The sequence below is a fragment of the Thamnophis elegans genome, chromosome 14 (genome assembly GCF_009769535.1).
Source record: "Thamnophis elegans isolate rThaEle1 chromosome 14, rThaEle1.pri, whole genome shotgun sequence".
Lineage (NCBI taxonomy): Eukaryota > Metazoa > Chordata > Lepidosauria > Squamata > Colubridae > Thamnophis > Thamnophis elegans.
In genome coordinates, this window is record NC_045554.1 from 25,893,615 (window position 1) to 25,921,325 (window position 27,711).

The 27,711-nt window shown below is 44.9% G+C and overlaps 3 protein-coding genes across 4 annotated transcripts in view; 1 reads left to right on the forward strand and 2 right to left on the reverse strand.

Annotated features, from left to right (window-relative positions):
• The window catches only part of CFDP1 (craniofacial development protein 1), a 32,059-nt gene extending 29,394 nt beyond the window's left edge, over positions 1-2,665 (reverse strand). Inside the window, exons 1-2 of the mRNA XM_032230518.1 lie at positions 2,514-2,665; positions 364-487 (exon numbers count right to left, since the gene is read on the reverse strand). Coding sequence (XP_032086409.1) covers positions 364-487; positions 2,514-2,568 — 179 coding nt within the window. The 5' untranslated portion in view covers positions 2,569-2,665. The remainder of the gene's footprint in view (positions 1-363; positions 488-2,513) is intronic.
• Positions 2,666-2,670: 5 nt separating this feature from the next.
• TMEM170A (transmembrane protein 170A) lies at positions 2,671-10,736 on the forward strand. Its single transcript, XM_032230519.1, has 3 exons — positions 2,671-3,327; positions 7,147-7,317; positions 8,063-10,736. The coding sequence occupies exons 1-3, from the start codon at positions 3,195-3,197 to the stop codon at positions 8,191-8,193; spliced, it is 435 nt and encodes a 144-aa protein (XP_032086410.1). The 5' UTR covers positions 2,671-3,194; the 3' UTR covers positions 8,194-10,736.
• Positions 10,737-14,303: 3,567 nt separating this feature from the next.
• Positions 14,304-27,696, reverse strand: CIAPIN1 (cytokine induced apoptosis inhibitor 1). Of its 2 annotated transcripts, none has more exons than XM_032230325.1 (9): positions 27,492-27,618; positions 24,678-24,853; positions 22,146-22,298; positions 20,731-20,807; positions 20,211-20,376; positions 19,213-19,286; positions 18,710-18,825; positions 16,990-17,059; positions 14,304-15,073 (listed from the first exon to the last, which is right to left on the reverse strand). In XM_032230325.1, the coding sequence occupies exons 2-9, from the start codon at positions 24,832-24,834 to the stop codon at positions 14,963-14,965; spliced, it is 924 nt and encodes a 307-aa protein (XP_032086216.1). In that variant the 5' UTR covers positions 24,835-24,853; positions 27,492-27,618; the 3' UTR covers positions 14,304-14,962. The 2 variants fall into 2 exon arrangements, with proteins under 2 accessions (XP_032086216.1, XP_032086215.1); XM_032230324.1 differs by lacking the exon at positions 14,304-15,073 and adding an exon at positions 15,080-15,373 and having other exon boundaries at positions 27,492-27,696.
• Between the last annotated feature and the right edge of the window lie 15 nt (positions 27,697-27,711).

Sequence of the window (27,711 nt, forward strand, 5' to 3'; positions counted from 1 at the left end):
GCACATGCACATGGGGGCACCACATGCACATGCGCAGGTGAGCGGGGCACATTGCATTGTGGTTGTGGGGCATGCATGCACGTGCGCACAATTTCAGCCCACAAGGACAAAAAGGTTTGCCATCACGGCTACAGAGATAGCAGGCCTATCTCAAAGTTCATCCCAAACTTGACCGGAATCAATGTGGGCATTTTGTGAGTCTTCACACAGATCTCCGTCTCTTTCGAGATCTCTCTCCTCATTCATCCCTTTCTACAAATAAAACCCCTTATTGAAAAAAAGGCAGTTTTAGACCTGATCTTGAAAAGGAAGCAAAACAGCACATTCTTTCCCCCCCCCCCTTTCTTTTCCTCTTATGCTTACCGAGGTGCGATTCCTTTAGCATCCTTTTTGCGTTTCTTCCCATCTGGCTGCTGCTTCTGCGCCTCCACTTCGTCGTCGTCTTCTTTAACCAGCTCGCTGACATCGTCTTCACTGTATTCTTCCCCTGCATCAACACAACCCAAAGGGTACAGGTTGTCACTAGGAACAGGGTTTGGGTGGGGACTAGACTGTGTGTTACCCAAGCGGCCAGGCCTGAGCAAAAAGGGATCATGGTCATCGGAGGGAAAGCTGAAAAAGAATCCACCAAGGAAATGTTGATCCTTCATCTATCTCTGGGCAGATGGGAGAGATGCGGGGTCATCTAGGCTGCTGCAAAATTTGAAAAGAAAAAAAAAAGCTGTTTCATGGTTTCTTTCTCCATCCTGGTGATTTAAAAATATGAAAACAGCAGCAATAAGAAGGCATGTCGCCGGCCTCGGTCTTGAGAAGTAACTGCTTGGGACTCCATGCCATCTTCAAACGAACCATGGGTCTCATTGGTCTAGTGGGGTGCCTAGAAACCAGGAGACTGTGAGTTCTAGTTGCACCTAAGGAATGAGAGATGCCTGGGCGACTTTGGGCCAATCGCCAGGAGACCGTGAGTTCTAGTCCCGTCTCAGCATGAAAGTTGACTGGGTGACTTTGGAACCAACCACCAGGAGACCATGAGTTCTAGTGTTGCCTTAGGAATGAAAGTCTGCTTGGTGACTTTGGGCCAATCGCCAAAAGATTGTGAGTTCTAGTCCTGTCTCAGCATGAAAGTCGGCTGGTTGACTTTAGGCCAATCACTCTCTCAGTCCAACCCATTTCATAAGATTGTTGTTGTTGGGGGGGGGGGGAATAAGTGGAGCAAGGAATATTAAATACGCTTACTGCCTTGAATTATTTATAAAAAAGAATAAAGATAAGATTAAAAAATGTTTTTTTTTTCAAATAGAACAGCTCTTTCCATTATTCTAATTGCAAAACAGTGTTTCGTAACCATGGGTGCTTGAAGATGCGTGGACTTGAAATCCCAGAATTTCCCAGCCAGCATGAAAAACACCGCACTAGAGAGAAAATCCCCCTCCCCCAAATCCCCATCAGACTCCATTTAAGATAGCAGAAATCTTAATTCTTCAATTGCCCAAGAAATGCAATTGCGAAGAGAGAAATGCACCTCCTAAAGATTACCATTCAGGGTAGGAGTGAAATGGGAGAACTGTACAAACACCAGAAAACTACAAATAAAATAAGTAAAAATATTGAACAGAGACACTTTCTATTCAGGGATCCCAATTCATGACAGCACTAATAAAAGGCTGCCAAAGGATAATGCAATGAAGGCTCCGTCCCCTGCTTTAGGATTCACGTTGGGAACAAAGCTAGGGTTGACCCTGTGAAAGTAGGCTATTTAGTTTGGATGGGACACCACCAGGAAACCCCCAAAGAAAAGATCTGGAGTAAGAAGGGAGGCCTGGGAATTTTCCATCCCATCCCAAAGCAAGCAGCATCGCCAAAAGTCTGGCTGCAGGGTACTTTCACCTTTCCAGGCACTTAGAAGGGAAGGGAGTCAGGGGTTTCTTCAAGGACTACACCAGGCTTTCTCAAACTTGGCAGTTTTAAGGCTGGGGGACTTCAACTCCCAGAATTCCCTGCCCAGGAAAGCCTGGGAACTTTAAGGCAGGGGGACTTCAACTCCCAGAATTCCCTGCCCAGGAAAGCCTGGGAACCTTAAGGCAGGGGGACTTCAACTCCCAGAATTCGCTCGTCAGCAAAGCTTCGCGACTTTATACTTTGCTGCGCAGGGAATTCTGGGAGTTGAAGTCCCCCTGCCTTAAGGTTTCCGAGAAACGCGAATCTATTATTCCATGCCGCCCAAGAGAAGCGGCACCGGCCTGCAGTCAGGCGAGCAGAAACGGGTCTTCCCTTCCAGGTTGGTACAACCCAGCGCCATCCCGTCCTCCCCTCTACAGCAACCCGCGTTGGAATCGCCCATCCGAAGCCGGGCAGGGCCGACATCACGTGACGTCCTCAGAGCGTAGCCCGGATGTTGGAAGCCGCCGGACAGGCTTTGACCCGGGCGGAGGCCTCGCCCTGCTGCCCTGCGTGCCCAAACGTCCCGCCCGCGGGTGGCGACGCGCGCTGCCTCCGAGGCCCAAGGTTCCCACCTGAGGGCAGGTAATCCTCATCCTCCTCCGACGAAAAATCCTCCGAATCCGACATGGCTCTTCCGGCGCGACTCCCAACCTCACAGATCACGCCCCGCGTCCTGAAGCGACAACTCGGAAGTACACGCCCTCAGAGCCCTTTCTCCCGGAAGTAATTCCTTTTCCTCTAGCACAAGCCTGTGGAAGACCATCCTGCGTCTTTGGTGAACGGGAAGAGTTGATTATTTGAACATTGGTTGAATTTGACCCGTCCAGGCGTAAAACCTCTACGATAATTCCGCCTGGGCTCGCAAAAAGCATCGGTCAAGCCTCCCGGGGGAAAAAGAGGCGCTGCAAAAGGAGAGGTTTGGCGCCTTGAGGTCCCGAAAGCCTGGAAAGATAAGGATGGCGAAGGCTACGAGAGCCTCGCGGGCCTTTACGGGTTAACGAACATATTGCGGGTTACCTTCCAGCCGTCGATGAATTAACAGCAAGAATGGGCTTCTGGGAAGTGTAGTCTTCCAAAGGGGGGGTAGAGAAAAGTGTTACTTTTTTTTAATTAAAAAAAATCATAGAGCGCCGCGATCCTAGAGCGGCCGAGACGGGCGGAAAAAGCGGCCTTGCAGGAAGGGCGTCTGGCGCCGCTCTGGCCGCGCCCCTCTCTGGCTCCGGCGAACGGGATGCCGCGGCTGAGGCGGCGGGATGGCGGAAGGCGGCGGGGCGTCTCCGTCCGACTCCGGCGGCCTCTGGCAGCAGATCCTCAGCCTCCGCTTGATCCCGCGGGTGGGCAACGCCACCAGCCCCGACTGCGTCGCCGCTCTCTGCCACTTCACAGGTAGGACAGGACTCTGGCTGGACCACAACGCCCATCATCCCCTCCCGGAGAGGCTCACCCTGGGCCGGAGCTCTGGAGACACACCTGGTCGGGGACGGCGGCGGTCAAACCCCAGACCGACGCCGAGGGGTGGTTGCGTGGATCTTTCCTGCCGGAGGGTGGGAAAAAACTGACTCCCCCCCCCGTCCGCGGGGAATCATGGGTATTGGAGTCTCCAGAGGACACCCCCCCTCCGTCAGGGGAACCTGAATGTCAAACCTTGTCCGGGGTTTTTGGTCTCTTGTTTGGGTTTGGGGGGCGGGGGAGTTTTCAGAAACAGCCTTTTACAGTTTATGTTATAATATAATTATATAATAGTATATATATCTGTATATATATATAGTGTGTGTGTGTATGTATGTATGTATGTACATATACATACACATATATACACACACACATGTTTTTGTATGTGTTGTGTGTGTTTATAACAGACACATGTTATATGATACGTTGAAGCCACAAGGATGCCAAAAATGAGACTTTAGCGGGAGGCTCCAAAGACAACCAGCATTTTAATCTTGGATCGAAGTTTAAAGACATGATGGTCTAGCTGACTAGCTGTTCCAAGGATGTTCAGGGAAGAGAGGGAGAGAGAGCCTTCTTTTTATACTGTTAGAAATGTGATAACCATCAGTAAAATCCTCCCAATCCTGGCCTCTTAATTAGTTTAGTGCAGAGGTCTTCAAACTTGGCAACTTTAAGACTGGTGGACTTCAACTCCCAGAATTCTCCAGGAATACACTTAAACCAGGGGTCCCCAGGGCTGGCTGGAGAATTCTGGGAGTTGAAGTCCACCAATCTTAAAGTTGCCAAGTTATGGGACCCCTTGTTTGTGTATTTCTGCAAAAGGACCGAATACTTACTCAATAGTGCTGCTATCAATGTTATCTTCTTCCTTTGCTCTCACTATGGACCACTTAGCAGATCAAAGGGGTGAATGTTAACAGCTCCAGCCTGAGATACCTAACATGCCCTGAATGGCAGGAGATGGGGGGGAAAATAAGAAGATTGATAATGGGCTCTGATCAGATAGCAGGACAAATGCCAGTTGTTTTGCAGACCCTAATAACAGCATATGTTTGTTCCGGGAAATTAGTCAATGTGGCATATTTGTGTTATAACCACAAAGGCACAAATATTTACAGCATGCGGGTATACAAAGACATCATATATGTGTGTGTGTGTGTTTGCAGGAAACAAGTTTCTATTAATTATAATTCAGTATATTTAGTATATCTTTATTACTATTTCCCTTCACAACTGCTTCAATTTCTCTTCCCCACCCCCATTTCTGCCCTTTTGACCACTCTGCCCTGCCCCGCACCCACCTGGACTTTGCCCTCTTCCTGGACTCACTTGCCTGGCCCTCCTGGAAGCAGCTGCCACCTGCCCAACCTTCCTGGAGCCCTGCCAGCCTTCCAGGGAAACAAGGACTAAGTGTTTCCAACAGCCCATTAGGTGCCATGCTACTTCAGGGTTTCCTCTCTCAGATACTGTTTTGTTGGCTCCTACTTGGAAGGAAGAGGGACACGGTGGCTCAGTGGCTAAGACGTTGAGCTTGTCGATCAGAAAGGTTGGCAGGTCAGCGCTTTGAATCCCTACTGCTGCGTAACGGAGTGAGCTCCCGTTACTTGTCCCAGCTTCTGCCAACCTAGCAGTTTGAAAGCACGTAAAAAATGCAAGTAGACAAATAGGAACTACCTTTGGTGGGAAGGTAACAACGTTCCGTGTGCCTTCAGTGTTTAGTCATGCCGACTATGTGACCATGGACAGATCTTCAGACAGAACTAGCTCTTCGGCTTTGAAACGGAGATGAGCACCGCCTCCTAGAGTCAGGAACGACTAGCACATATGTGAGAGGGGAATCTTTACCTTTACTTGGAAAGAAGAGTTATATAATATCACATCATTAATCAAACATCAGTGGGAAACTTATAGTCTGAACTGAGCTCTGCCACTCTGGCTAGCAAAATTACAGCTGAAACTATAGTTAGTTAAGCTTCCTTTGAGTTGGACAAAAGAGCAGATATACCCGAGAGTGGACGAAGAGGACTGAGAAAGTAGCTGCAATACATTAATATATTGCAGCTCTCTTGTTCACTGTCCCAACTCGGTCAAGAAAGATTGTACCCATGGTTAGCCAAAGGTACATTTGACACTTTCCAAGAAGGATTTCTAGGAGGACACCAGATCCGTCTGGTAAACTCGCAAGATTCGTTTTTCTCACCTTGTACACGTATACATCCGAACTAGATTGGGTTGTTCCTCTGTGTCATGTATGTGGGCATATGTGTAATTTTGTATTTATCTTGTCATGTTTATATAGTGTATATTGGAGGTGGTGACCCTTTCAGAGCTGCGTGCAACAAAATTTCATTTTAATGTATGCCAAGTAGTGTACATTCAAAGTGACAAAGTTATTCAAAGTTCTACTAAAACCAAGTGGTTTCACAAGAAGCAAAAAGCCGGATCTGGGCTTTTCGTGCCCAAAGCATATGGTTAACTTTTCCCTTGTTCCCATCCACCCCCCTCGAGTGTCCAATTAGGTGCTAGCAAATTGTTTGGGTAACAGTCCCTGTCTTCACAGGCTGAATGGTTCTGCATTCCTTCATGTGATATTGGGTCGGTGACCCACAAGTGTGATGCATAGTTTTGTTTCCTTGTTCTATACTCCCCCCATTCCCCTCCTCACCAATCTCCTCCCCTTGCCCCCATTAAATATGGCAGACTGACAGCAAGCAATGCATAGGGTAGTTAAACGTCAGTCCTGACACCCTCCCACTCCTCACCCCAGCAATCCTCTGGTTGGGCCGAAGCACCTTCTGACCTGTCTGTGGAGGACTTGCTGCTTCCTGCCGGCTTCCCCGTTGACTGTAGAAAGCCGGCCGGAAATCAGCTGCTTCTCACTGAATGACCCACAAGCTTTGCTTAATGATGGTACCTGGGCCTGCCAGGTTTGCCATTGTTAAGCGGAGCTGTCATGACATGTCGCATTTTACAAACCCATGTTACTTAGTGATAGAAATTTCAGTCCCCGTGACCATTGTTAAATAGAGGAATACCTGTACACCAAAGTGGCTCACTAAAGGCGAGGTACCAGGAAAGACGTACAGGTAGTTCTCAACATATGAGCTTAATGCTGCCTGCCTATTATGGTTCTAAGTTCGTGACAGTCATAAAATAAACCTGTTACTGGCCCAATCTTACAGCTTTTTTGCAGCGGTCATTAAGTCAATGTAATGGTTTAAACGAGCCCATGGTTTGCTATGGGTCTGCTTTTGCCAAAAATCAGAAGATGCTTTTAAAATACAATAATGTGACCGCAGGATGCTGCAAAGGACTGAATGCTAGTTGGGAAATTCTGGGAGTTGAAGTTCATGCATCTTGAAGTTGCCCCGATTGGGAGAGACACTGGTCTAACCTGACTGGAATGTGGAATTCCCTCCAGAGCGAATCTCCTCCCCTGAGAAACTTCACCTTCTGGAATTCCCGGTTTTTCTGGAAGAAGCTGTCAGTTTCAAATCTTTGGGAGGGCCTAAGAAAGGCTAATTATGTTGCCACTTTGGAGAAATGGGTTGATCATTGCTATGGGGAGAGCAACCACTGGAGCAGAGGTCTCTAACCTTGGCCACTTTAAGACTTGTGGATTGGAGCAGGGGTCTCCAACCTTGGCCACTTTAAGACTTGAAGGCACTTGAAGGTGCACTGGAAGGTTATTGATGGAAGCCATTCCAAGATTGTCCTTCTGAGCTCTTCTCCCCTCCTCTCCCACTGCAGAGATGTGGTATGGAATCTTCCTGTGGGCGCTGGTATCGTCTCTCTTCTTCCACATTCCTGCAGGACTACTGGCTCTTTTCACGCTCCGGAGGCACCGATATGGCCGGTTTATGCCAGTCAGCATCTTCCTGATGGGCCTCGTTGGGCCGTTAGCTGCCGGGACTTTAACAAGTAGGTTGATGCTGGCAGAATTTGTTGGGTAGATGTTCTGACCCTAGGCTTCCCCAAACCACAAAGCAGACTCCTTGCCCCTTTTTATTTAGTTACTGTGAATTCCTCTCATTTGCATCCAGCAAAGCCATTCAAAGGTGAATTTACAGTCACAGACCTTATCTGGCTTGGAGAACTGTCAGGGCGATCGCAACACTGTACTTGGCAATGAATCTTTGAGAGGCACGAACCAATTAAGCAAACTAATTGTCTCCTGCAAACTCCACTCCCCTTTTGCTTCTCTTTATTCCCTATGGGAGGGGCCATTCAGCGTCCACTTGTGCCTTTACTCCTGAGTCAACCCATTCCCTAGCTGTTCCCTTCTCCTGGCAGCTCTGCGCATTCGCACATCGGGAACAGGCTCCAGCTGTTCTTCTGCCCCACTGATCTCCGACTCTGAAGGCAGCTGAAAACTGTTGGACGGCCCTGGCCCCCTCTCTGCCTCTGATACAGAGCCCTCATCAGAGCCTTCCCCAGACTCCAGGACTGGCCCATGTTCCCCCCAACCTCCTCACTGTTCGACTCTGCCGCCAGCTCTGCTGGCAGACCACAACATTACAATTCTGGATCCTAGCAGGGGAAAGGTCTGGTTTACACGTCACCCATTATGATAGTAGGTCGAGCATTATCTGGGAAGAGGGAGAAATCCCCCAAAAGTATGCAGCAGCTCAGTAAAGGTGTCCTGCCCCCCCCTCTTCTTGTACAGGTGCTGCGATTGCTGGGGTCTTCCGAGCTGCTGGGAAGAAGATGATCCCCTTTGTGGCTCTGACATGGGGAGTGGGACAGACCTTCTGCATAGTGATGATTTCCTTTTTACGGATTTTGGCTACTCTTTAGCCCCCCTCCCCCTTGGTCCTGGAAAACCACCGGAGCAGTGCCGCTTGGGAATCATGGAGCAGGTGGTTCGAAAGCATGAGAAATCATCACCAAATAGTTTCGTGCAATACCTTTTGAAAGAAAGGGAGGCTTTGCAGCAGCTTCGCTTAACTTGAGCCTGACTTTTTTGAGAAGAAACCTTTCCCGGGTCACCCCAAAGGACCTCCCTCATCTAAGGTCAGACAGTCAAAGTCAAGAGAGTTGTGGGTCCATCATCATCACTGACTCAGCTGCTTTCAATGTCCGCCTTGTGATATTGCTGGAGGGATTTGTCCTCGGGCTAAGAAGAAGAAGGGGATGACCCACAAGGAAATGTGAAAATGGTTCACTCAACGCGGTGGGTGAACGAGCATTCAGGTGCCGGGTCTGAAACGACAACCGGTTCTATGTTTATCATTTGTGACATTTTTGTAACCTGAAGTGCCAACCTGAGCGTTTTTTTAAAAAGTATGGAGATCTGGTTTAGGTTCGGGGAGTGATGCCGATTTGACTCCAGAGATCAAACAAGAATGGGGAAACCGTTCTGTATTATCTGAGTGGGGTGACTCAGTGAACACTGCTGAGTGGGGTTACTGCTGGGGGGTGGGGGTGGGAGGCTTCACCCTGATGGCTGTCCTAGGGAAGAATGGGAAGGGGAGGCAGCCCAAGCAGCCACATCAACCTGCCCCCTCTGGTGGGAAGTGTTCGGCCTCCCTATTAGTGCCGAGAAGGAAAATTATTTACTGCTACCTCAAGCACGCAGGACATATTTAAAATGTAATTTTGCTGGCAGGTGGTTTACTGCAGGGGACAGAGCGGTTGGAGGCAAGATCCAGAAATGCGTTTTGAAACCTGAGATGCTCTCTTTTAATTCACATCTGGTGGACTCCCAGAGAGACCGTGGGAAATGTACGAGAGCTGTGTCACCCTTTGTCACTGGGTGGGTTCGAAGGAAGGCTGCACTTTTGGATAATGCTTGTCTAGGAATCCTCCATTCCCTGCAGGCAGGCAGGCAGGCTTGGATTGCTTTGGGAAACTCACAAGTGCCTGGGCAACGTTGCCCTCCCTCCTGGGATCAGTTGTGCAACCCGTCAGTGCCCTTTCTCAGTGGTATCCACGCGCTGCTGCCCAGTCTGCCTCACGGAGGCAGATCCCAGTATATTTTCCCCAAGGGCATGGCAGGATTCATTTGCTGGGAGCAAGGGAGGGAGGACGGACCTGTCCTTTAGCACCTTCACCCCCCCCCTTTCTCTCCCCAAAATATCCTGTCTCTGCACTCCGCCCCTCCCCACCTCAATTCTTGTGAAGCCTCCTGGATGATTATTGGGGTGTCTTCTCAAACCCATTTTCCTGAGCTCAATTCATCCTTTAAAAAAAAAAGTGCTCTGGGTCACAAGACAGGCCACCTGCAAGACCCCCCCCCCCCATTTTTATCACTGTGAAGGATTCCCTCAATTATTCTGGTCAAAAATGAGTTTGGCTGTGTGCTTTTTTCCCACTTTACGAAGGACACACATGCTAAAAATGTGGTTTGTATCGTAACATAGGCTTAAAACACAGCTGAAAAGCACACCCCAGGGCAGCTTGCCTCTGCTCACAGGTGATAGGGCTCTCCCTGCTTTGCCATATTCCCATACTGTGCCCCCTCCCCTAATTTAAGCGCATCTTACAGCTCTCGAAAGGTTGCCCATCAGTCCGTTTTAAACGGTAAAGGCTTAACATGTGCAATTGTTCTCATTTTTAATGTGTGGATGAGGATTAAGCGGCAAGAATGTCAGGAAACATCGTGATCATTCAAACGCCTGTTGCTTTCGATGCGTTCCAGAGCTGGTTGAATGTGATTACCCCGATTCGAAGATCTTCCTTCCTTTGGCAAATTGCTCCCTTAGCTCTCTGATTTTATACTTTCCCTGGAGTTTTGCCAGGCCTTTCTAACTTCCTTCTTGAGCCAGTCGCTCAAGAAGGTATAAGCGTCTTTTCCCCTTCAGCCTCCTGAATTCACTTGATTGTTTGCACTCCACGGTTGGAATCCTAGCTTTAGTGAGCACGAAAGATGAAAAGGATCAACTAAGTCAGGAAGAATTAAATCCGCAATCTATTACCCAGCAGCAGGGAGCTTGGTGAAACTTGAAAATATATATACATAAAGAGTGAAAGCCCACTCTTATTCATCCAAATGTAAGAACAGGACTGGCTGTTTTGTTCACTGCCTTTACCAAATATTTACATTTGCGAAATGAAACACGTTGACTTGCAATGGAAGAAGGAAGCCTCTGGGTTTAAAGGCAGAGCTGATGGACTCCTTCCTTGCCGCAAATGTTTCCTTTGCAAACCTGCCAGAGTGCCCGTCTTGTCGGCAAATGCCCACCGCGTTTGCATGCCTCTGACCCCCTGCAGCACATGCAAGCCAATCTTTGTACAGAGGGAGAATAAATCTCCCAATACCGGTTTTTATTTTTCTATTGACATTTCTGATTCTAGCGTTGGTATTTTCGCTAATAAAATCCCAGCTAAGTCTTTGTGAACAAGGAGTGATTTTCTTATCTCATGATTTGGGGGCTGTGGGATTTGGGGCAGGGATTGATTTAGAAGAACATGGTTTCCTGCTGGCTGGGGACTTCTGGGAGTTGAAATCTACACGTTTTAAAATTGCCCAAGATTGAACATCCCTGATTGACATTGTTGGCCAAAACTTGTACCCTCACAAACACAACTTATTTCAAAAAGGAGGAGTTACAAAAAGATTAGAAGATTAAAAAGATAAACATACCATGAATATCTAATGAATGCTTGGGAAAAAAATATATAAGTGCATGTTTTTAAAGCCAAGCTCACCTCAGATAACTCCAGTTTTCTTGGCAATATTTCTAAAATTGTCGGCTGCCTTTGGGGATTTTAAAAAAAAAACACTTAACTTGGGAGTTCAGCCAAGATCAGGTATGAGTTGCCAATGGTTTAGTTAAAGTTCAGGATTTCCCCCATACTCTTATGTTGAACTCTTCACTTGACGGCACTTGCCAGTTATCCGAGGTGGCACTGATTGTCACTTTGGCAGTGGGGAAGGAATTTTCTCCCAAGAATAGATGGAATTTTTTTGTCCTGGCAAGGGTTACTTGCTCTGTGCTGGCCAATACAGCAATATGGAAAAAAAATAACTTTAAATAATTACTGTAGTGTCTGCTTTTTCCATTGTTGGCTTAATATATGCTTGGAGCTATTTATACTGTAAATTTAAAGCAGATTACAGGTAGTTCTTGACTTGCGACCACAACTGAGTCCAACATTTCTGTTGTTAAGTGAGATGTCAAGTGAGTTTTGCCTCTTATGACATTTCTTGCCAGAGTTAAGTCAATCACTGCAGTTGTTATGCTCAATAAACTAAATTATTAATGTGTCTTAAATAGAACACTACCTTTAGATAGATTTTTACTCCAAAAGCATTTTATTAAAATAAATTTGATACAAAAAATCTGATTCAAATAAAAAAATCCAATTTAAATTTAAAAATTCCTTTTTAAAATTTCTTTAAAAAATTGATTTTTATCCACCTCAATTGTGTTACTTTAATTGTTTTGTTTCTAATGTGTTTTTGTTTAGAATTCTGCTCAGGGACCACAATAATAATTTTAATGGAAAAGAAATAACCAACCATACAATCTAAACTGGTGCCATGTTAGGTGTACGGATAGTCCTCTGTGAAAGCTACGTAAAAGTCAGTGGTCGAGCCTGATGCAGACATTCAGCCGTGGTGTCTTTCTCCATGCTGTTCCTAGGAAGCGTAAAGCCCTCATTCTCAGCCTTCTGCGTTTGAAATGCCACTAATCACTTTACCGAAGAAACTGGCTTTATCAGGATCAATAAAACTCTCACTTTGCCAAGAAAAATATTTAAAAGTTTACAGGAGATCCGCTAGCATATTTATGGGGAATGTTTTGGATCTGATTCTAAAGGGAAGTATAAATGTTGCATCTCTGTGCTACTCTGAAAAAATCAAGAGCATATTCCCAGTCAGGCATAAAAGGGGAGGGGGAGCAAAGAATTCAGACACTTTGATTTTTCTTCTACACTGTTAACCATGTTGCAATTAAGACTAAATTAAAAATTTAACTTCAGAGATACTTAGAAGTACAGAAACAAAAATATTTAAAGAAAGAAATTACGAGGAAAAAGGAAGTGGCAAGTCAATGATTCATAGTTCAAGACTGGTGCCTGCATTATTTAATCTGATAATTGGTTGCTGTTTAGATCTGCTCTTTGTGTTAACATGCTGCTTCTTAATAATGCATTTTATGCAGCTGGAAGAGTTATGATATATAAACACACAAAGGGAGCTTTTCAAGGGACTGACAACGTTAAACAGTCATTTCAAAAGATCAACTTGCACTGCAATGTAAACTGTTTAAAAAACAAAGCAGCAAAGACCAGGTTTCTCTTGAAGTTACATTATTGGGTGGAAATCTCTTCACTCTTGATTAGTCCATTGGCCAGGATAAAACGAACAACAAAACTTAAAAGTTGCTACTGGTTGGAATAAAATAAAAAGGGCTGCTGAAACAGTAAGCAAAATTCCAATGTGGCAGTCCTCGATTTATGACTGAGTTTACAACTTTTGGTTGTGAGCAATTTCCATGCTAGCAAAATGATGCTAAGATTAGAGCAGGGTTGTCAAACCTGAGGCCCACAGGCTGGATCTGGCCCGTGGGGTCGGCCTGGAAATATCAAAGGACTGGCTTGTGGTGCCTCTGGCTGAAAAGGGGTTGCACGGGGCCCTCAGTAAGCATGTTTGGCACGTTTTCGGCCTCCCCAGCCTCCTGCTGACCAAAAAGGGGCTGCGCAGAGCCCTTGTCCATTTTGGCTGGTAAAGTGTTGCAGGACGCTGTTCAGGCTGAAAATGGGCCAGGGGGGCAGTGCCCCCCCCCGCACCCCATTTTGGTTGGGTGTTGCAGGAGGCATCTGTGCCATCTCCCCTCCTGCCAGCCCGCGGAGAACTACAATGCTGATGTGGCCCTTGAAGAAATCCAGTTTGCCACTCCTGGATTAGAACCTCACATGGGAGAGGGAGCAGGTATTCAAGTTGGCCAGGAAAAGAAAACAAATTCTGATGCACACTGAATAATTCTTGGTGTCCCAAGGACCCTAAGTAGGATAGACAAGAACTGATGGACTCAGTAAAGTTCTGTTAGCTTGTCTTCACCTTGGAAGATCAGGGTATGGACCTGTGAGGTCTGATGTTGCCAATGAGCAACAGCTTTGCCTCATTCTTTGGAAGCCTGGTTCATTTTCTTCCATCTGGAATGTGACACATATACGGGTTTCACGCAAGGACAACAAAATGTTGTGGGATTCTTATTTTCCTAAGGGGTCTTCCACACTTGTGATGGTCATCACAATGGAAGGCCTTTCTATAGCTGTTAGTTAGTTAGTTAGTTAGTTAGTTAGTTAGTTAGTTAGGTGTTTTGTCAAAGCACCTGGTATGCTCAAATATGGGCAAAACACCTAATCATTCCCCTGCCTCAGCTGACAAGGGAGGAGAGCTTGTGGCTTAAAGGTTAATATAACTGGCTAACATGTAAAACAGCCCAAGTTCAAAACCGAGTAAGGGTATGGCTAGCTGACGAGAGCTAAATAGCTTGAAATAGATTTATACTAGTCTCCCTTTATATATTTATCAGCAAAAATGTAATATGTACATGTACATACATACATACATACACACACAAACGTGTGTGTGTGTGTGTGTGTGTATTTGTTGGCCTTTTCAATTATTCAGTGTGCATCAGAAATGCTTTTGTGTTTTCTGGCCTTTTCTAAAGCCAACTTGAATATCTGCCCCCGCCCTCCTCCCATGTGGGGCTCTAAGCTAAGCCTTATTTTGCTAGCAATGGAAATGAAGGACATTCTGCAATAATTTGAACCCTCTAATAAATTAATCTCCTTTGGTATGTAGACTTGATCCCTTACAATCTGCCATAATTAATCAGCCAACCAGCCGGTCAGCCAACCAACTTGCTGCTCTAATGCTCCATAATCCGCAGTCAATAGATGTCAGGCTCCAGATTGTACAAGCCTTTTCTAGAAGAGACCTGAAACAGTTTCAGATTAAACTTTTTATTACCCTCACTTCTGAGACAATGTTTCCAGCAATCTGGATTCTCAAACTTTCTTTTAAAAAAAACAAACGAGCTGGAATAGTGACATCTGCATAAAACACCTCAGGAAAATGATGATCAAGAACTTTGTGCGCCGAAAACTAAAACAAAAGTAAGGTCAGAGTTTCATGAGTTTAATTAGGAATCCTCCCGTTGGCACAAAACTGGGAATGAAGACATACGATTGCACTGTTGAGTGCAAGCCAACGCCAGCCATTAATGCCAACCCACTCTTTGGGGTTTGGCAGAGCCACATTCTGCAGGCAAAGTAAATGGAAAGGACAAGGTTGCCCTTTCAAATTCTGAGTGGCTCCAAGGCTGATGCCAATTGCCAGCAAGATCTTTTTATCTGCAAGGTATGTGATAACAGCCAAAATTTAGATGCAAACCTTTCAAAAAGAATGTCAGTCAAGGAGCCTTGAAAGGGATCCCAACTGGGAAGGGAGTCTGGAACACAATCTGCCTTGGTCCACCTATTTGTTTGCTGATTCCCCCCCCCCCCCCCCCCAAGTCCAGACTTCCTCCCTCTTTACTAGAGAAACTGCCGGGTGTGTCCAAACCATGAAGCACCACCAAGGATGCTGTGAGTTGCTGCTCCTCTTTCAGGAATCCTGAAGGTTGTTTTCGTTCAGGAGGATTTTCTCGCCAGGCTTAAAGGCTGGCATGCCTCGGTAAGGGCAGCTGGCGCAGCGGAAGGCATCCCCTAGGTAGCACTAGAGAGAAACAAAAGTGGCATCTGAAGAAGGCAAATCCATCAGACAAAGAGCAGCCAGCCTTCAGGGTGGCTTGTGCCCTTACTTGTAGAAGACCACCAGGCTGAGCCCGAGGGTGGGCTCAAACACATCATCAGTCCGGAGTCTCCAGGCCCTAACTCCGGCCACCCTTGAAGTCCGCTGACTCTTATCCGGTGCCAATTCACCTGGACCCTCAATAGTTCGGATTCTGGTGTATAGGTGGCATGGAATAAACTTGTAGGACTTTGGAACCCCATCCTGCCTCCTGACTTCTTGCACCTGGCATTAATGACAGGACAGGGAAATAAAACAGGCCAGATGTCTCTGGGAGCCAGATGCAGACTTGTTGAAGAGCCCAAAGGCTGCTTAGGCTGTTCTTATTCCCTGCAAGGAACTATCAGAGTCCTGGTTTTACACCGCCCAGTGTCACCTTGCAGGAGAGATGGGTTGCATAAAAATTAACAAATAAATAAACAAATCCATAAATGAAGCAGCATCCCATGACAGTTGGGCAGAGCATGGAGTGCTCCAGGCCCCTTCTAATAAAAGGCTGCCTTCTTATAATAGTAGCAGTAACAGAGTTGGAAGGAACCTTGGAGGTCATATACCCCCTGCTCATGCAGGAAACGTGTACTAAGGATTTGAACCACCAAAATGCCAACCTTTCTGATAGACAAGCTCAGTGTCTTAGGAAGAGGGTCTTCTTTCTCACAGCCCCCAACCTCTGGCTCCCCACCACAGAGATACGGCCAGCACCCACTCTACTGACATTCTGGAAAGCCCTTAAGACCTGGTCAGAGGCCTGGAGTTAACAATGGGGAGGGGAAGAACTGTCAGGCTTCTTTTGATGGCTGTTTTTAGTCCCGGCTGTCTTATTTCATTCAGTTTACATTTTTAATCGCTTTAATCTAGCACTGGCACTCCTTGATTTACGGCCATAATTGAGACAAGATTGATAGTCGTCAGTTGTGCCTGTTCTTACGAGAGTCACCACTTTCATGGTGGTGGTGGTTAAGCAAACATTGCGGACAATAAGCCAACCAAGGAGGTCTGGAGTGAATACAACACCAAAAGTAAACTGGTTTCTGGCAGAAAAAAAAATGTCAATTTCAATCATGTGTCCACGGAATGCTGCAATGGCCATAAGTGTAGGCCAGTTCCTAAGCACCCAAAATGTGATCACGTGATGGGGGGAACTTTGAAACTAAATTCTAAGTAGCTCTGGAGGGGGTTTGTTGTAACCGCTCAGTTGAAAACTACCTGTTTTATACTGTGTAATCCACCCAGAATCCACTGGGGTAGCGCCTCTATTAAATTTGGTAAATGACTAATCCAGCTAGATACGGAACTGAGAGAAACACTGTCGCACAGCTGCTGCCTCAATGCCTCCCCACAGAGAAGGGTGTCATCCAAAACCTGCTCTCCTGGATCTATATTGTGTTATGGCACCAAGATCCAAAACCCACCATGCTGCAAAACTCATGTCACATATGCTGATGGTGAACGTGGATGTTGGTTGCTGATTCCTCATATCAAAAGAACTATCACTTAAAAAAAAAACCTAGTTAATTGCTTGAAATGCCATCAATCAAATGTGTGTCTGAATCAAACACACCCTCTCTGTTAGAAACAAAAGTTAAACTGGAAGCATTCTAAGGGGAAAGGTGTTTCATCCTGTGAGACAATAAATAGCACCCTCTAAAATAGCATTTCCTCCATGTCTCTTACTTACTAAAAACATATAAACGCAACAACTACATTTAGCAGTGGCCTATTTGTTCATTAATAAAAATCCTTATTCTATAAATGATCATTGTGGGACATGCAGCTGGCATTATATGCTAATTGCTGTTAGGCAAAACAATGCCTGGATCGAGGGGGGGGGGAATAATTACGTTGCCACATGCAGATTTTGGCTGTGCGCCTTTCTTCTCCTGCTCGAGTTCTTCAGCAAGGCCGCAGGTGCTGAGGAGGAAAGAGATGCAGTAAGTTTAATAGGCATAAAGAGACCCTGAAGATTGCCTTGTCCTTGCGAATCCTCTCTGACGGAGGAAACATCTATGCATGTCTGTCTGTCCTTCCTTCTTTTTTGCTCATATGTTCTCAAAAGGGGAAAACTCCAAGAATCGTCAAGTTCATGTTGTCAGTGTACCTGTGTTTACCCCAAAATAAGACCCTAACACATATTTTTTGCCACTAAAAAGGGCAGCAGGTCTTATTTTGGGAGGATGTTTTCCACTGACTCACCTCACTTGTGTGCATTGCCCCCAGCCTCCTTTTCGATGTCAGAGGCCTTCAGGAAAGCCTTGCCGGCTTATTTCTTCTGCGGCCGGCAAGGCAGATGTCAGGGGTGTGTGAGGCATAGCTGCAACTGTCTGAAGATAAGTAGTAGGGCAGCTCCATCCCCCCATCCTCACCCTAGCTTAATTTTTACCCCGCACCCTGGAGTGGACAGGGTCTTAATTAGGGCTTATTTTGGGGTTGGGGGCTTCTATTGGGAGCACATGTAAAAATCAACCTAGGACTTAGTTTTGGAGTAGGTTGTTTTTTCGAGGAAACATGGTATGTACTATTAAATCTCTCCTGTGTCTTTTGTTTGTAACTTTCAATGGTGTGAAATGGAGCGCTGTAGGGCAACAATTTTTGAATCAAGGCAGCTCAAATGACGTAACTTAAAAGCATGCATTCAAAATCAAAGACTCATTACTCTTGTAGGATTAAAAATTCCAGATCTTCAGGCCCCTTGTACAGGTAAGCCTCGACGTATGACCACAATTGAGCCCAAAATATATGTTGCTAAGTGAGACGTGTTGAGTTTTGCCCCATTTTATGACCTTGCCACAATTGTTAAGTGAATCACTGCAGCTGTTAGTAATACGTTTGTTAAGTGAATCTGGCTTCTCCGTTGACTTTATTTGTCAGATGGTCGCAAAAGGGGATGGTCACATGACCCCGGGACACTTCAACCGTCATAAATATAAGTCAGCTGCCAAGCAACTGAATTTTGATCAGGTGACAGTGGAGATGTTGCAATGGTCATAAATGTGAAAAACAGTCATAAGTTACTTTTTTTCAGTGCCGTTGAAACTTTGAACAGTCACTAAATGAACTGTTGTAAGTCGGGGACTACCTGTAGTGTTAAAATTGTGGCTGTTGCAACGTCCCTGTGGCTACATGAATGTGATTTCTGGCATTCCAGCAAGTCCCCACATGCAAAGCTGATGAGGAAACTGGTAGGAAGGCAGAACTCATTCCCTTTGTTCACCTGTAGCCATTCTGTTATCGCTTTGAGCATCTTGAACAGGATAATCCAACGGATTACGGGTCAACTAGTATTTAAATAACTCCAACTCCTCATTTAACCCCAAATAAATGTGTTCACCCCATCATAAGAACAATAATTTTAAATCAGGGTTTCTCAAACTTGGCAAGTGGGCTTCAACTCCAATTTCTGTCTGGGAAATTCTGGGACCACACATCTTAAAATTGTAATTTGAGAAACTGATTTAGAAGGTTTCGACACTCTCTATTTTCTACAGTTATTTTCTCTGCAGCATTTTTGTTACTGTGCTTCAGGTATGTATGGGGATGTGCTTGACTTATTTTAACACTCACCAATTCTTACAGGCTTTCCTCTTTCCAGATTCCTTACAAGAAGGTGCTTTGAGAGATGCTGGATCTGGCTTTTTCAAGTCCTCAGGATCCAGAAGCTCATCTGAATCCAGGAGATCCTGAAGACAATAAGGACCCAGAGAAAACAAATCCCAAACAATCCTTGATCCACAGGAAGTAAAGATCCCTGTAGCTACATTTGGGAACGTTTGTTAATGTTTAGAGTTGCTGAACAGCTTTGTAGACTTTTTAAAGAAAAGCAGCAATAATAAAGCAGAGTGCTGCTACTATCAAAATAGGGGAACTGTAGAAAATCCAGATTTTGGGAGAGAAAATACCCACATATTAAATAGTTTTAAAATTCCTCTTGGGTGGAGCTGCCCAACCTTACTTTGCCTCTTTTTCCTGGCTTAGGAGGCAGCTCGGGAAAAATGTGAAATTCAGAAAACATAACGTTACATATCACGTTCGGTGAGGCTGTCTGTCAGGGGCCCTTCTGCACCTACCACATCATCGTCATCCATGTCATTGGCAGAAAGAGTCCAGAGTTTTGCAGCCGTGGGATCCACCCGTGGTTTTTCTGAAACAACCCATTGACCACAGAGAACACAACTGTAAAGATGATGTGTTAAGCCTCAAAACCTCTTCTTGGTCCTATGATATAAAGCAGTGATGGCAAATCTTTTTGGTACCAAGTGCCCAAACTGGAACACGCAGGTTGGAGCCCCGGAAACTTGAAGACCAGCTGGCTGGTGTGCATATGTACGCCATCCACCCGGTCTTCTGGTTTCTGGCACAGATATACATGCCGGCCAGCTGGTTGCATGCACCAGAGCACGGAAACCCAAAGACCAAGTGGCTGGAGTGCGCATGCGCACTGGCCAGCTGGTCTTCAGGTTTCCGGGGCTCCGGCATGCGTGAAGATCAGCTGAAACAGAAGAGCAGCTGGTGATGGTGTGCGTGCCCACGGAGAGGCCTTTGCGTGCCACAGATTCGCCATCACGGATATAAAACAATCCCAGGGACTTTTGATACCTCTGAGCTAAGTATATTCTTTAATAATCCATTTAAACAAAAAAAATGTAATGAAGGAAAAATCTGATCAGTATTATTCTTTTCGCCTGAAAAGGCTGAAATAGGGCTATAACTGAGACAGGACCTGTTAATCAACAGCCAAAGGGCCAGGCTTTTCTGGACTAGTTTGATGTGGAGGTGAAGATGCTGGACTGGGAGACTGGACGTTGTAGTCTTCCCTCAGGCATTAAACCAGTGGGGTGACTTTGGGCTAGTCCATTCTCTTAACCCAACCCACCTCACAAGGCGGTTCTTGTGGGAAAAACAGGCGATGGGAAGATTATACCCACTGCCTTGAACAGGACAAAATAATGTGAGGTATATATTAAACATAATTTACCCATTCTTAGGATGGTTTCTACTGATGTGCATAAGTGAACCTAGGGGCAAGATCTGAGAAAATAAAAGCCTCTGGCTATAGCTTTTTTACCAGTTGTTGATTTCTTAACAGTAGAAAGCTTGAGTTGACTTGAAGATCCAACCTCAAAATTGGGCTTTTTGCCTTCTAACTGAACTGCTAGAATTTCATTGCACTGTAGATCCAGATGCTTCTGAACAGCTTGAATTTGTTCTGAGGTTAAAGTATCCTTCTGCAGCTGAAAAGAAAGGGGGTGGGGAACCAAGTTACTATACCAGTTAATCCATCGAGGCAGGGAAGATAGGAACAAAGTGTTCATTATTACCAATGATGGCTAATTACAAACAATATAACATTTCCCCCTATTAAAGGAAGATTTTCCCAGAGGCATTTTGACTTATTCGCTATGTAAATTCAATCTTTTGCTTCTCAAATGTATTTTGTATTTCCTTTGAAGTATGAACTGAGATCATAAGGCTGACTTCTAGCAACCAGCTTTATAAAGCTGTAATTTCGAACAGCAGTATAAAGGCCTTTTTAAAGTGTAGTTTTCTAAAACGATCTCTTGAAAACTCAGTATCAAAATGCTTACCTCTTTTACATCAACCAAACCAGAGAGTGTTGCAATTGTTTGTAGTTTGTTTACTGTCTTAAGTTTGTCATTGCTACCTGAGAAATACAACAGATAACAAATAAAAGTTAATGTGACAAAAAAAACCTGAGAATTTTCCAAATCACTCCAGATAAAATAGATAGATTTAATAAAGGAATGTAATAGGGTCAGGCTTCTTTTATGTATTTCCACAATTTTCAGAGAGCTACCAAAGGTCCTATAATCCAGGTTTGTGTCAAAAACACCAAGGTGCTTTCAGGGTGAAAAGATCAGCCATTGCTATCACCTTACCTAGTATTTCCTTTTGCACTATTTAAATGAGGCTGCTTTGCTTTGTATTGTATTGTATCTGAATCCAAATGTTCAGGACCACTTTCTTAAAATAGAAAAAAGAAATAAAAAATAGCCATAGTACTGCAATCCAGACATGGGAATCAGGAGATGGAACTTAGGAGCGGTGAAATCAGTAAGGGTGCAGCTTTGAGGCCAGGTAGTAACAAGAGAAACCAGGGGGAAATGCAAAGGATGGGATTGTTGGGGGCAATAGGATGACTCTGTAAACCACTCAGAGAGGACTGTAAAATACTAAGAAGTGGTCATAAGTCTAAATCAGAGGTCTTCAAACTTTAAGACTTATGGACTTCAGCTCCCAGAATTCTCCAGCCAGCATTTTGGAGTATATATCTCCCGTCCCAAAGGATTTCCCCCATACCATGCTTTAAACTTATGATCACAATACAGCCCCAAATTTTTGTTGCTGTGAGACATTTGTTAAGTGAAATTTGCCCATTTTATGACTGTTCCAGCCACAACTGTTAAGTGAATCTCTGCAGTTATTAAATTAGTGGCATAGTTGTTAAGTTGTAAACTGGCTTCCTCATTGACTCTAGCAACATCACTTAATATATACTGCTTCACAGTGCTTTACAGCCCTCTCTAAGCGGTTTAGAGTTGGCCTCCTGCCCCCAACAATCTGGGCCCTTATTTTACTGACCTGGGGAGGCTGGAAGGCTGAGTCAACCTTCAGCTGTTAAGAATTGAACAGTCAGCAGAAGTAGCCTGCCGTACTGCACTCTAAACACGGAGCCACCAAAAAGTGATTGCATGACTCCTGGACACTGCAACTGTTCTAAATATAAGTCAGTTGCCAAGTGTCTGAATTTTGATCATGTGACTATGGAGAGGCTGCAATAGTTATAAGTTGAAAAACAGTCATAACTCCCTTTTTTGGTGCTGTTGTACCAAAATGGTCACTAAATGAATTGTGGTAAATCGAAGATTACCTGTACAAGTGTGTTTAAATCAACCAAGTCTGTCCTGGCCCTTTATTCTCCATAAGTGGAAAAGTGAGGGTGGCTTAACGGCCTGAGATAAGCGAAGGATTAAAGATTTACTTGTTTCGGTGGTCACGGCTTCTTTCAAAAGGACACGACCTCCAGGCTTGACAATCCGAGCTAGTTCAGCAAGAAGCTCTGCGCTGTGCTGTGTTAGGCTGCCAGGAACCAGCCCCGAAAGAACCACATCAAAGCTGGACTCTTTGTGGGACGCTGAGAAAATAAAATGGGAAGCAGATACATGTACCCATGATGCTTAGCCATTTAAGTATATGCGTGTACCCAACATGCTAGCTGTGGAATTCTGGGAGTTGAAGTTTACACAGCTTAAGGTTGCCAAGTTCAAAAAACATGGCTTTAGTGTTTAGTCACTGATGACTTCCATGCAATGAATAAACGTTTGTGGAGTTAGTGACCAGGCTGGAAAACTCTTGTGGAGACAAGAGTCTCCAATTTCCAGCTTGTACAAGCTGAGGATTCCCTTTGTGTATTTGCCCAATCAAGGACCCCGAGTTCCACAAAGAAGGTCGCCTTATTCAGTGCCAAATATTATTGTGGAAGTTGTGAGTTATGTTCTGTTTTCTGAGAATGTGCTTTGCCTGCCTTGATTCTGGCCTTTCTGGATGTGACAACTGAGCCTCCGACTTCAGGTGAACCTTTTACCCATCAGTTGGCTGCAGCTTACTTTGAGTTTGATTCCTTTACTAGGCCTCTTATTTTACGTTGTCATAGACCACACTCAGTTCCTTGACTCCTATATAAAATTCTCTTAAATTTTTATGAGAAACAACATAAAATAAAGAGGTAGATCTTTGATGTACAGACCTGTAAAGACCTGCTCTATCCAGAGCACATCCTCAGCTCCAAAATGTGCCACTGCCTTTGCTCCTCCACTCCTCAGTTTAGCCTTCGGGTTTTATATAACTTATTTTTCAGACTATAAGACGCACCAAGATTTCAAAGAGGTAAGTAAGAAAAAAAGTTTTTGCCTTCCCTCAGCCCCCAGCAGCCCGCTATAGGCTTCAGCAGGGACGGGGCAAGGCAAAAACGCCCCCCTTTTGGGGATACGGGGGCATGGCTTCAGGAGATCCAAAATGGCTGTATTCAGTGTCTAAGCTGCACCAACATTTCCACGATCTTTTAGTGGGGGAAAAGTTGCATCTTATACTTTGAAAAATATGTTATCACAATGAGCTTTAACCTACATTTTATTAGGTTCTTTTTTTACTTCACGTTATTTCTTTCAGTATCTATCTGCATTTATACATTTCCTTTTCCCTTCTATTGTGTGGATAGCTATCTAAAACTTCTTTGGATCCATCTCTTCAGATAGAAAAAGGAATTTATTTTCCATTATTTGCAAAGTTAATTATCATCATTAACTTTGAGTTGATTGTGAATATTGCCATTTGGTAATACAGTAAGTGGCAACAGAAAGGAGGTGAATTGGAATATCCCTTATCAGGAAACTTATTTTGGCCATGCACTGTTAGGGGGATGTATTTTGGATAGACTATTTCATTTATTGTTGAATAAAAAAGCCCCCCTCCGATACTCATTTAAGGTTTCTCTCTGCTGTCCCAGACTAAAGGAGTAATCTCAACACACAGTGTCTGAGCAATTATTACCTGTAATTACAGATAGTCCACACTTAATAACTATTAACTGTGTTGCTAAGCAACATGGTCGCAATTGAAATACCATGTGACAGTGCCAACTTACATAATTTTTGCTATTGTTAAGCAAGTCACCCACAGTCATTAAGTGGAACATCATGTGACTACAACTTGCAGTTTGACTGCCAGCTTCCCTAGAGTCTAGACCAGGGTGTCAAACTCAAGACCCGTGGGCCGAATCCGGCCTGCAGGGTGCTTAAATCTGACCCGTGGTGCCAGCATGGAAATACAAAGGACCGATCCGCCCTGCCTTTGCTGGCCAAAACCTTGGTGTGTTTTGGCCAGCGAGGTGCTGCAGGAGGCATCCCTCCCATCTCCACCACCACCGCCCCCCCTCTGGCCCACCCACGGAGAATTACAATGCTGATCTGGCCATCAAAAAAATCCAGTTTGACACCCCTGGTCTAGACCAGTGTTTCTCAACCTTGGCCACTTGAAGATGTCTGGACTTCAACTCCCAGAATTCCCCAGCCAGCATTCGCTGGCTGGGGAATTCTGGAAGTTGAAGTCCAGACATCTTCAAGTGGCCAAGGTTGAGAAACACTGGTCTAGACTTTGCTGGTTGGAAGCCAGCTGTGAGGTGCAAAAATGTCAATCACATGACCATAGGATGCAATAACAGTCATAAATGTGCCCTGGTTGCCAAGTGCTCAACTCTCAATCAAGACAGCAAGGATACTTTGACAGTCACAAGTTCAAAGAACTGTATAAATCTCCTCATTAGGGACCAATCATAATTCCGAATGCTCATTAAACAGGGCAGTCGTTAACCAAGGACCATCCTGCACAGAGCATAAGACTTCGCATTAGTGTTCTAACGTATTAACAATAATGAAGAGTTCTCCTTTATAACTGGCACATGTCATCTTTAACTCAAATAGATTTACCATGATAATGAATACTTCTGAACACTCACAGTAAAGCAGCTGATTGACGTTTTCTACCGAAACTTGATTTTCAGCTCCAATAATTGCTTGAACATCCTCGACAAATGCCTGAAGTGCCTTGGGAGAGGCGTAACTATCGCAAACCACAGCCACTTGTTCACCGAGAGAGATCCCATACTCTGCCATGCTGGAACTAGTTCAAGATCTGAAAGAAAGTAGATATTGTTCCTTAAAATAAAAGACACAAAATATAGCAAATGTAGGTTCCAATTAACACAATATATTTGAGGTACTCTGTGAATTGAATCCAAAAAAAGCTTACATTTAGAAGGCATCATGTTTGAAGAATGGCATGCTTTCCAATTATAGAGAGAACTAGAAAACACTGGGTGAAATATTTTACAAGTAGTCCTGGTTTAACAACTGGTTAAATGGTTGATGTTACAAATGAACCTCTGTGGAGCTGCTTACTACCTCATCCAATTTCCAAAAGCCGCACACACCCCTGGTCATGTGATCCCATTTTGGGAGCTTGGCATCTGGCTTGCATTTACAGCCGTGTGCAGCATCCTGCAGTCACATGAACCCAATTTTTAGTGGGTTTTTTCTCACCTTTATTTCTAGCCAAAAGAAAAATGCCCATTGGGAAAAATGGGAAGACGGAAATGAGAAAATCCAAAGGGGGACAGGCAATTAAGAAATATGAAATATAGATTAAAAAAATGGGTTTGCAAGATCTAATCTGGGTTGGTCACTGAGAACAGAGGTTTACTGTTTATAGGAAGAGTAAACCTCTGGTTCCAATGACCGACTCAGATTGGATCTTGCAACATATTCCTGGAACATGTACATTTCTCTTCATTCATAAAATGGGTTTGCTTAATAACCACAGCATTTGCTTAACAACTACCCCCCAAAAGGTCAAAAGATCGGGCAGGGTCAAATGGTGACCCGTTTAATGCTCATCACAACCATAAATCCAGTCTCAATTAGTTGTTGAGGATTACCTGTATTTTTGCATGAATACACATATTGAAAAATAGATATCTGAAGGAGTCCTTTTTTAAAGTATAGGTAAGAAAATTTTGATGCCTTAAAGCAAGGCATGAGAAATACGTTTTTGAATAGCCAATAAAAAATGAGTAATAGGAAATCTACTATCCCTGGTTCACATCAGCTGATAGGGGGTAAAGATCTTCCATCCTCAACAGTTATTTTGCTAAAGGCAAGATATGATAATTCAGACATAAATTTTCATTTCCTCCTCTTTTAAACTAAAATCTATTTCAAAATCTTCTCTTCCTTTTCTGCCTCCAGTTACTGTCAGCTACAATAAATATCCTTAAATATTCCTATAAAGCTGTGCTGTTTAACACAGAGAGCCTGTTTTATAAACTGAGGTTTAAGGGGATAGAGTGATACCCGTGTTAATAGTAATTGGAAGAAGATGAGAACAAAGATATATGCTCAATTCTTTTTCAGTGCCCCCCAAATGGCACTTTTGCCATTATGCGCAGTGTAAGTGCCAGTGTAAATAGTTTTAGCTGCATTTCCTTTTCTGTCCTGTCTTTAGTTATTATTTCTTGTGCATTCCATAACAAGGGGTGTATGATAAGTATGTTTGTTTATTCAATGTACAATCATAGCCCAAATATTACAACAGTAAAAAGGAAGATAAGCCTTACAGAGCACAGCCCAAAAGCCAGATAGAAAGAAAAGGCTCTGCAATACTTATTCAAGAATAAAGTATTTGTGTTTCTGAGTCAGAATTTGATCCCTGACCTTGAGAGCAAAATTTGGTCACTGCCAAGGATGCAGAATCATAGTGACCAGCCAGCAGCAGTTTAATATAAAAACAATTCCTGCATTCTGGGAAGTCAGCTAACAACAATGCAATACATGTTTTATCATAGATATTAACTCTACAACAGAGGCACTATAATAAAACATGACTTAAGGATTCTATTACATTTGGCCTGCAATGGCATAATAAGCCATTATTTTGAATTTTCCTTCTGGACAGCAGTAGGCAGTCATAGTTAATGTATGGTACCTATGGGCACCAACTAAGGGGTGGGAGCTACCTTATACAAAAGAACAGAGAAACAGGACACTAACCCCCCCCAACTCCTTGTCCCCTCCTGTTCCTTCAACCAAACCTGGTTCCAGGAACATGCATAAAATGTAGGAAAATAAGAGGAAAAACAGCCAGTTTGGTCTGGGTCAGGAGTCTCCAAACTTGGTGATCTTTAAGACTTGTGGACTTCAACTCCCAGAATCCCCCAGCCGGACCTGCGGCCTTCGACTCCCAGAATCCCCCAGCCGGACCTGCAGCCTTCGACTCCCAAAATCCCCCAGCAGACCTCGTCTCCCAGAATCCCCAGCTGGAGCTGCGGACTTCAACTCCCAAAATCCTTCAGCCAGAACTGCGGACTTCGACTCCCAGAATTCCCCAGCTGGACCTTAACTCCCAGAATCTTTCCCAGGCTTTCCCCGAGCTTTTTTTTAATGTTAATGTTTGTAAAGATGAAAATTGAGGCTTTCGTGGTGAGATTCAGGTCCCCCCCCCCGACATACCTCATCCCTCCCCTTCAGCCCACAGAGCAATTTTAAGACCAGTTTGGAAACCTTGAGGAAAACAAGGCCGACCGGAGGATTCAGAGGGCCGGCTGGGTCGTCCTAATCTTCGCTGAGGGCGATCGTAGGCCGGCCCACCTCTCCGGGTTGTTGTGCGGGGGTCCCGGACAGCCCCTGGCGCTCCCGCGGAAAAGACGAGAAGGAAAAGGCTCCACGGCGCAACGTCCCGGCTAGGAAAACCTCCCCGCTCCTCCATCGCTACCTACCGGTCACCCCTCGTGCTTCTCGGCCCTCTTGTTTTTCTCCTCAGCAGGGCCTGCCCTTTTCAAAGATGGCGCCGGAGCGCCGGTGGAAAAACTGCTCCCGCCTCCCTCGGCCAGTTTCAAAGATGGCACTTACGACACCGGTGGGCCCCGGAGTTCAAAAACAGGGAGGGGAGTCCCTGATTGGGTGGAGGCCGCGCGCGGAGGGGCGAGCTGGGAGGCC

Coding starts and splice junctions, on each gene's coding strand:
- TMEM170A (XM_032230519.1), top strand. CDS start 3,195: ATGGCGGAAGGCGGCGGGGCGTCTCCGTCCGACTCCGGCGGCCTCTGG. Junction 3,328..7,146: donor CGCTCTCTGCCACTTCACAG/GTAGGACAGGAC, acceptor CTCCCACTGCAG/AGATGTGGTATGGAATCTTC. Junction 7,318..8,062: donor AGCTGCCGGGACTTTAACAA/GTAGGTTGATGC, acceptor CTTCTTGTACAG/GTGCTGCGATTGCTGGGGTC.
- CIAPIN1 (XM_032230324.1), bottom strand. CDS start 24,834: ATGGCAGAGTATGGGATCTCTCTCGGTGAACAAGTGGCTGTGGTTTGC. Junction 22,299..24,677: donor CGTCAATCAGCTGCTTTACT/GTGAGTGTTCAG, acceptor TTATTTTCTCAG/CGTCCCACAAAGAGTCCAGC. Junction 18,826..19,212: donor ACATGGATGACGATGATGTG/GTAGGTGCAGAA, acceptor TATTGTCTTCAG/GATCTCCTGGATTCAGATGA.